General features: G+C 32.5%; 1 protein-coding gene across 1 annotated transcript; it reads left to right on the top strand.

Moving 5' to 3' along the window:
- Positions 1-312: 312 nt before the first annotated feature.
- LOC137400592 (fucolectin-4-like) lies at positions 313-9,025 on the top strand (the record flags this gene model as incomplete). The annotated part of the gene is made up of 4 exons (XM_068086923.1): positions 313-426; positions 7,194-7,403; positions 8,595-8,813; positions 8,958-9,025. Coding segments are annotated over exons 1-4 (561 nt in total), but the record flags the coding sequence as incomplete, so codon positions are not given.
- Between the last annotated feature and the right edge of the window lie 678 nt (positions 9,026-9,703).

Here is a 9,703-nt window from a genome sequence, read left to right on the forward strand (position 1 = left end):
TACAGGAAATCACTTTAAACCTTCGACATTCATTGAGTGTTGCGTTATTCCCCCCTCACAGGCCCAGCTGTGTTTTAGATTTTTTTCAACAAAATTCAGATACTGTAGCTTTAAATGTAGCGCCTTTCGTTTTTATTAACTCTGTCCTAACAAAGCAGGTCAGTGAAGCGTGGATTGTTTGGGCTCGTTACTAGTTAAACTTGTTATTGAACTTCCTTGTTAATTTGACTGAGCAGTGCTCAATTGTTGATTCATTAACCGCTGTTTTGGACAGCGATAACAAGATTGACTGGCTAAGTAGCTGTTTAGCTATTGCAGTCTACTTTCTTCATACTTGAGATTTCAACAAAAACTGTAGAGCAATGCTTATTTCATCTCTTATCATCGAAGTCTTTGTTCTCCTTCATACAAGCAGTGGGAATCAGGGTGAGTTTTAAAGCTACAACTTGTACTTCTTACCAAAACTGGTTACTTAAGCTTTTACATTTTCTATCTATAGTTTGGTTTATAGTGGTAAGGATTTTTATTTGTCGGCATATCTTTACTGGAGGCTAGGTACACTAGGTTTTATCTTTATTTTAATATTTACAGTGTGTATGTGCATATCTTTATTTATTTTTATTGAGGGTCGTGCTAAAGCAGACATTTTGGCTTGAGACTGAAAATATTAAAGTTGTTTTTTGTTATGGGTGGCCAAGTATCTTATATTGAAGGTAGTTTCTATGAACACAAGTATTTATCCTCTGTGTGTCAACACACATATCAGAGTAAATATCATTTTCTATAACTGGATGCTACATTATTTGTTATCTATTTTATTAGTCATTTAATTTTTTAAACACTAAAAACTCGTTTAACTAGCAGCATTATTTAACACCGGCACGATCAACAATCAACTTTGTTTGCTAACTTATGTAAATACATATCTTAGTTTTACGAATGTTATAAAATTCTTTAGTTTCACCGGCAGTGCTGAGAACACGTCATAGCTCTGTAGTCTACTTACTAGGTATCATTAATACCTAACATCATGCGGTCTATATACATGCTGTTGTGGGACTTCTTCACAGTGCAGCCAACAAATTTTGTTGCTCTGACATATTAAAGGACTTTGGAGATCAACATTAACTTTTTGATTTTCAAAATTTAATTAGATTGGTAATTATTATTTGTTGGTTGTTATTATGTTGGTGAGTCTTCACTTATTAACAAGTTGCACTATGATTAGCACAGATAATAGGTATACACACAATTCTAAAACATTGAACATGTATGATTGGTGTGGTGCAGTGGATAGTGTTTTGGCCTACCAAACTGACGCTTGCAAGCTCTAATATTGAATGATGCAACCTTTTTTCAACACCCAACCATGAATTAAGAATATGGAAAAAATTGGACTAATTTTTTGTTAAGTGTTTGATTAAATTCATTTCTAGGCCATCAATAAAGTATTTACCATATATTTAAAAATCCAATAGAGCAAAAAGTTTTATGTTTCTGAATACAAATCAAACACGGTGAATGTTTATCATATGCCAATTCTGTCACGAAGATAGACATATATAAAGTGTCATGCTATTCCCTAAGATATGGGCAAAAAATCTGAAAGGCCCTTATATCAACTGGCTAATTGTCACTTTATTCTCTAGCTCAACATAGTTATTTTATTTGTTGGGCGGTGTTATTAACTCTCGGCATAAGCCAGACAGTCTCTTATTTGACAGGAAAATAAGTTTTTATAAAACTGATATCAAGAGCACTTTGATGCTTAGAGGTAGTATTAGCAAACTCAGTCAAATGGAAAGAGTCAATATTATAAGTGTGACTATTTGTTTCATTGCCTCTCAGGAAAAGTTTCATAAACCTCCAACAGATTTTAGGTTGTTGAACTTCGAATGTCCAACAATTTTGAATAACTCACTTTAACAATCACTGATTCAAGCTTACATATTACTGCGCTACTAGTAAGCTTCTAACTCATAATTGTGAGCGTGGCTCGTCTCAAGGAAGCTATGAAATTATAATATCAGATGATAGCAATTATATGATTGACCTTCATGGCATTACAGCAAGGTTACAAGGTCAAACCTTGTCAAACCGCTTATCTATTCGCTTTATAATTAAAGCTGTTCTGTGTAGTAGTAATATTACATGGAATATTTTGAAGGAAGAAGGAACCATAAAGTCGGCAAGTGCCACAAAGCAAATCTCGTGAGATAAACGCTTTTCTAAAATACTGTTGGTTCATCAGGCATGTACTGAAATAAATGTAGTTAGACTGAACCTCTACATGTAGGAAAATAAGTAGTATGTACAGATGCCTGCTAAACCAATAAAAAAATTGTCATCACTCGCTGTATCTTGTTCACCCTCTCAGTTTAATGAGCTAAATTACTGTCACAATAAAATAATCAAAATAAATTGTCTACATAAATCATTTTGATCCAAACAACTCACAATTATTCAATTTTTATGATTTTAATATCGCGAAGCTCGTTTTATATGGGGAAGACCGTATATAATTTGATGATTGCCTGAACCATGCAATATTATTTAACTAGTTTGCTGACAGTTGAGGGAGCCGTGAGAAATCATCTTATGTAATAAATATGTGCATAACTATTACGTGATGCAGCAAGGTCATTGAGTTGTGAACTAGTGGCTGCTTGACTATGAGTTGGAATATTTGAGTTCGACACTAGTGTAAGGCTATATTTTGGTAATGTTCTTAGCATGTCTATAAATGGAGGGACGGACGGAATGACAGACACAACTTTTATTATAGTATAGATAGGACTGCACGAGCACAAGTTTGGTATGTAATTTTTTGGAGAGTCATAGTGGGTACGACTAAATTTATCTCCTTACAGATTATCAATGCCAACAGCTTAAAGTCTTTGGTTTGACTTCTTCCAATATTTGAAACGCCCGCTAATCCTGATAAATATCTCGCTTTTAATCGTGGCGGCTGAATATCACACCAATGTTAGGGTTGAAAGCAATTTTACCTCTATGAGCTTTTTATGAAAATCACCATAACCCAAAAGTTTTCCGCTATTTTTAATAACAAATTAAATGGAAGTTGTCGTTGTAAAGAAACAACATAGACTTTTCAGCTTTGTAGAAGCTGGGTTATCATGTGTAAACAAAACCTTGGACTTGTGCCTTCTCTTATAAGTCCAATCTCATCAGAGAACAACAATTCATTAGATAGCTTGTTTGTAATGTAATGGCCGAACAATTGGAAAATTCCTAGTAATCAGTAAAATGTGCAGCTGCAGCAAGAGGTGACTTCAAGGCACAACCACCCAGTGGCAAGTGAAGTACAACTAATTTTTGGTAACTTGATGTATAGCTATATATGTAGACTTGCATGAGCAGAGCTTTTCTGCTAAAAAAACAGTCCTTTGCTAGTTATTTATATAATAATATTTATGTATAGTGGTGCAAAAATGAGCTTTCCTTCAACTCATTCTGAGTAATTTAGTGCACAAGCATAGAAAGAATAATATCAAAGTAAGGTTATAGTTCACTATTATATAGTAATGTTTCTACAAGTCAATATGTACATAGTATATAGAATTGCATTATACACTTGCTTACGGGCTTGCCAACTAGTGATATAGAACAAAATATAAATATTACAATATACTATAAAATAGAATAGCACTGTATTACATAATAAATAAATTTAGTAATTAAGGTCAAATTTATAAAGCTGTATCTAGTATTGGTCAAGCAACAGTTTACACTGCAGCTCTATATATCAAACCTATATGTACATATACCAAAGCTTATACCAAAGTTTCATTCCTTTCAAAACATTACAAAATACTCAAAATATTTTATTTTTGTGTTGTGTGCAACTTTCAATTATTTTGACCATATATATTGTAGTAAATGTTTACAATAATGTATTAATGTTGGGATTTACGTAATAGTAGTCATATCAATAGTTTCTATATTAAAAAATATAATTTTTCCAAGAAATTTTTTTTGGTCGGTGTTTATGATTTTCTTTTGATAAATTTGATTATTTTGCTTACTTTGGCTCATTAAACTTGTCTGCGCTGAACTCGAACTACAATACTAATAATCATAATAGTTGGAATAATAATGAACTTGAACCCAATTTTTAGTAATATTGATTGCACGAGCTTTATTTTCACAAAATCTTATATTTCCTGCATTTAACAGTCAAATATAGTATTAGATATATATGTATTAGATATAATATTTAGAGTCTTGACAGGTCGTTTTAATATTTATGGTTAGTTGCTAGATCCTTTAAACTATTACTTTATGAGAGAGTATTCTTTAAGGAATAATCCAGATGCATTTGTTTGGTTAGCGGTAAAAACGCCTATCTGACTCTATCATTACAGTTATCATGTACTAGCCGTAAACCTATAAATGCCTAAGATTTCTTTTGTTTCTAATTCCATAACATTTAAGTGGGTGTTTAAGAAGCTACTTTCCAGGAGTTACACATTGTTGAAGAAAAGATATTTTTAGTAACCTAACAGAAGGCACCGGAGCACATCCGTGCGAAGTTGAGAGGAAAACCGCAAAAAATTCAAAACACACTAACAGGCACGCATGCACACTCCTACACAAGCGTGGGCACAAAATAACGGAGTGAGATTCTTTAATATAGACTAGCATTGAGGCTTGCCTATCCCCTTTTAATTTTCAATCAAATTGCCCACTGCATGTGTGGAGATTTTTAACTCAAGTTGCAGCATTGGTTTCACAAGAACAATTCAAGAAAGCATTCATTGGGCGTGGTTGTCCTTAATTCATCATGCACACTTGCATTCTTGAGCTTCTATTCAGATGGGTGTTTTAATAGCCGGGTTTTAAGAGCTAATGGATTTTTGATTAAAAAACTGATTAATCCTATATGTTTATAGACTGAGCTAAGAATATCTTGATGAGTTCACAAGATATAAAAATAGCTTATACTGATGACTGGCTTGCTGTCATGAGCATGAGAATAGATTCAGTTCTCAAGAGTTTTAAATTGTTTTTATTTACACTACAAATGTTTATTCTTAATTAACACTGTGAAAACTCTTTTAAACCAAAACACTACTAGCTATACTAAAGCAGTTAATCTATAGTAAAACTTTCATTTGCATGCTTTGACACTCTATTTTTCAACCCTTCCCTTATAGTGACATTTTATTAAAAGTGGCATTGAATTAAAGGGTAGCATAGTACTTTTAAAAACTTCATCAAAATTTTTTGCAAAATACTTTTGAACTTTGTATACTTTGTACTGTTCTTCCGATAGAACAAGTGACTTTAACTCTTTTGGATGCAAGAAATTTGCTAATTCATCTTCAACTTGTTAAAGATATTTAAATAAATATACACAGTGATGCTTATACATGTCTCTACCAGTTGATATCTAGGGCTTGCAATTAACCTACGATGAGCTTATAGCTTGCATTGGAAATTGTTGAATCTTTAAAGTTTTTATTTGATTCTAAAATTGAAGGTATATTTTTATCTTATAACTATATTGAACAAGGTTGCAATATAGTTATTGGAACTATTTCATATTATTTTGGCTGTTCATTACCTTCTATAGTGTTTTCTGACCTCAACTTTTCTTCTGCACAGCTGAACTAGTCAATATTAGCGCCCAAAATGTTTTTAGCTCAGCAAAACTTTTAGGTGATAAAATTTACACTTTTTATTTAATTGAAGAAAAACTGAGTGTAATCAAAATAGCCTCAAATTTCTAGTCTCAAAGAAGCACGGACTACAAGGTGAATGTGCAAAAATCTTTTTTCACATAGATCGAATAACATGTATCAAGACTGCATTAAACATGGAACTACTACGCTATTAGCCTAATACAGCTAGTAAGTATTTTTATTGTGTTGCATTCAAAGTTGTGACAAAACAAAACGGTGAAAACTTGGAGTTGAAACACGGACTTTGAAATGAACAGAAAAGGCAAACAGATTAATTGACCTTGGTGTGATCTGGTTAATATTAGTACAGTTTTGTAGAAAATTTTCCACTGATACTTGCTATTATGGCTCTTAAATATCAAGAATGTCAAATTGTGGCAGTCAAATAAAAGTGACATTTAAATAAAATTGGCGTTCAATTGAAGGGTACACCCTATTTTTCAAATTTTTCTATAGTGGCATTCAAATAGAGAGGGAGCTCAAATAGAGGTGAGCTTTAAATAAAGGTGGCAGTACAATTAAAATACAATTTTTATGGTCAGCTTGCTTTCTGACTCTCACAAACATCTCAGCAGTTGTGGTTCTATCTAAAATTATATGCCGAAGTTTTCTCAGCCTTATGTTTAGTGTTTATGTGCTTTGTTTCTGTGAAATCTGCAATGTGTTAAAAAGCGCAATTTTGATTAAAATAGCTGGTAACCAAAAACTGCTAACTAAGCAATCTTATTGCTCTTTTCAAACTAAATGTAAAGTTCATGCATGAAGATCGTAATTTTAAAACAGAAAGTATGTTGAATTTGCTGGAATGGAGTTAAATTAAAAAGTGCACCCTATTTTTCAACCTTGTTTCCTTAGTGGCATTCAATTAGAGGGGGAGCTCAAATAGAGGTGATGTTTAAAAAAGGTGGCATTACAATTAAAATATAGGTTACAGTCAGCTTCCTTTTTGACTCTCACAAGCATCTCAGCAGTATTTCCATCTAAAATTATATGCTGAAGTTTTCTCAGCAATGTGTTTAGTTTTTATGTGCTGTCGTTTCTGTAAAATATGTAACGTGTTAGAAAGCGAGGTTTTGATTAAAATAATTGGTAAGTAAAAGCTGCTAACTAAGCAATATAATTGTTTTAAAAAAAATTAATGTAAAGCTCATGCATAGAGATCGTAATTCTAAAACAGAAATTATGGTGAATTTGGTTATGAGTGATTATCTTTTAATATAAAAGGTCTATTAAAAGTTTGTTAATACCATGGTAATCCTTGAACTACCTTATATTATATGTAAATATAAATTTAAATTTGCTGCTGTAATTTTGTCATAGGTCTAAAAAGTTATTTACTTATTCTATTCCTGCTAACAGCGGTTTTAATCGTGAGACAAAAAACTTTTTGTAAGTAAATAATTTGATGGAAATGTATTGAAAGTTACTACTTTTGTGCATCTAATTTTAGAGTTACAATCTTCTTTACATATTTAATTATAATTGCAGGGGAAAATCTTGCTTTGAATAAGCAGGCCAGACAAAGCAGCACTTTCACAGATTACAAAAGTTACCCTGCATATAGTGCTGTTGATGGAAGTTTTGACAGCGCAGACTTTTCACACACAGAGGAAACTGGTATTAGATGGTGGACAGTTGACCTGGGAAAGAGGTACAGCATCGGTCAAATCAAGTTATATAATAGATGGGATTGCTGCCGTAAGTTTTCCTTCATTTTAAATACTATCAGTTATATAAAGATAGAAATATTTCTCCTGGTTGGCACAGAGTACTTGACTGGCTGTAGCTTATAATCTTAAGCTTAAAAAAATTAGAAGCATCATTAATGGAGTTTAAAAGTTTAACTTACTTGTAAATACTGATTAAACAAACTCATTGATGATTGCTAACGGCTTGGCTACACAGACCGACAAAATGCATAAACGACACGTAGTGACGAAATAGTCGCTGTGACTGAACAAGCCACACTACTAAGTGATGCGTCATGTTGGAAAATTTTCTAGCTGATGGAAATTGGTCTCAGTAATGTGAAGTCAATGGCGTCCTTCCTAGACTCCCCAGTACTGTCAGTGACTTACCATCAGGATATCTATATTCTAATATAGATCTTTGAGGAGTTGAGATAAAATAATATGTTTGCAGCTATTTGCAATGCTATGTTGTGCTCATTAAAATACTACACACTAATAATGAAAATAGTCATATACAAACACATAAAGTCTGACATGAATTAATTTATAGAAAAAATATTTCAACTGCCCAAAAAATTGATCTAAATTTTGTTATGAAACTTTTCCATTTACATGTATTATAATAATAGCTACATGTATTAGAAACCAAAATATTTTTTCCAAGTATAAATATTTGTTTGCGTATAGATTTGTTTGCCATCATTGTGCCAAAGCCATTGTTAGATACAACTTGCATACATTTCAAATAAATAACATTGAATTTAGATTGTTGTAATCAGTTAGTTCAGCCAATCACATTTAGGTCAGTTTTGTTGTTAAAAACAACAATCAACATATTTGATTTGATATAACATAACAAGCCTGTTGGCAATGCCGAAGGCCAACATTTATTTTTTTTGTGTAGCCAAGCCTTAAGAAAACAATATTCAAAACAAAAAGTAGTAATTATTACACATTAGTAGCAACTTTGGCATCTGTGATATACCAAATTTGTGAAATACCAATTCTGAGCTTTAAATTCTTTGATATATTGTATTACATGCTGAATTCAACAATGTCCTGTTTATGATTCTGGGGAAGAATATCAGAGCATACATACAAATTTAAATCATTAGGTATCACTTTGTCTTATTACCAAAGGTGAACAGGTGATAAAGTGTTATTTTATGGCTGTAAATGTGCTTCAATGTGATTACAGAAGAGAGACTTGCTAACATAACAACACTGACATCAATACTTGATAACCTAACGGATCCTTCTCTCTCATCTCCTGACTGGATAGCTAGAGCTTACCGTGGACCAGCTTATGCTGCTGTTGGCATCATAGATTTTAAACCTGCAATACAAGCTCAACATGTTGCTGTGTACAGCTCATCAGACTCGAAACCACTGGCTCTGCTTGAAGTTGAAGTTTATGGTGAGCTTGTATAAATAACAAAGCTTATTTTGTTTGCTATATAATAATTTGCTTTATAATGTAATGTGCTATATTAACTGATACCTTACTGTAAACTGATGCATTAGAATTGTGACTAATCTTAGAACATGTTATAAATAATAGGTCCAAACAACTTGGCCCTTAATAAGACGGTCAGTCAGAGCAGCACTCCTGGCAGCAACTCAGCTGAAAAAGCAAACGATGGAAATTATATGGGCATCTCTCAAACCAGCTCTCTTGGTGTGAAATGGTGGAGAGTAGATTTGGGGGAGAAATACAGCATCAGTAATATTGAGCTATATGGTACAAGTGAGTAGAAATCATTTCATTTTGTTTCATTTATCACTAATATATGAAGTAATCACAATGCAAGAAATGCACAATCAAAAATAATCGCCCAATAGCTGCAAAGTAAGTTGCAGTGTTAAAACTTTAGCAAAGATAAATTATTTACAAGTTTTTGCTAAACTCTTTTGTTCTACATTTTTCTGCAGATAGAAAAATGTAATACTTTACAAACCAATTAATAGCCAAATATATCTGAAAACTGAACTTTTCAGAAGTGTCAAACTAATGATCAGCTAAAAATAGTTTCTAAAAGTCACACTTTCAGCCACTACAATGGATCGAAAACATTCGCACCCTGATGTGACACGAATGCGCTCATGTTTTTTTTTTGTGGCTGAGAAGATAACTCTGCAAACCCCTCAACAGTAATACCATAAACTTTTTATTATCTATAGAACGATAAAATACAAGCTAAATCTTTTTGCAATAATTGACGTTTTAGACATCATGCACGCCTCAAAATCATAAATATTCTTAAGCTCTTCTAGTCAATTAGTTCATAAATAACTAATTATGTGTCA

This window comes from Watersipora subatra, chromosome 7, assembly GCF_963576615.1.
Source record: "Watersipora subatra chromosome 7, tzWatSuba1.1, whole genome shotgun sequence".
Classification (NCBI taxonomy): Eukaryota; Metazoa; Bryozoa; class Gymnolaemata; order Cheilostomatida; family Watersiporidae; genus Watersipora; species Watersipora subatra.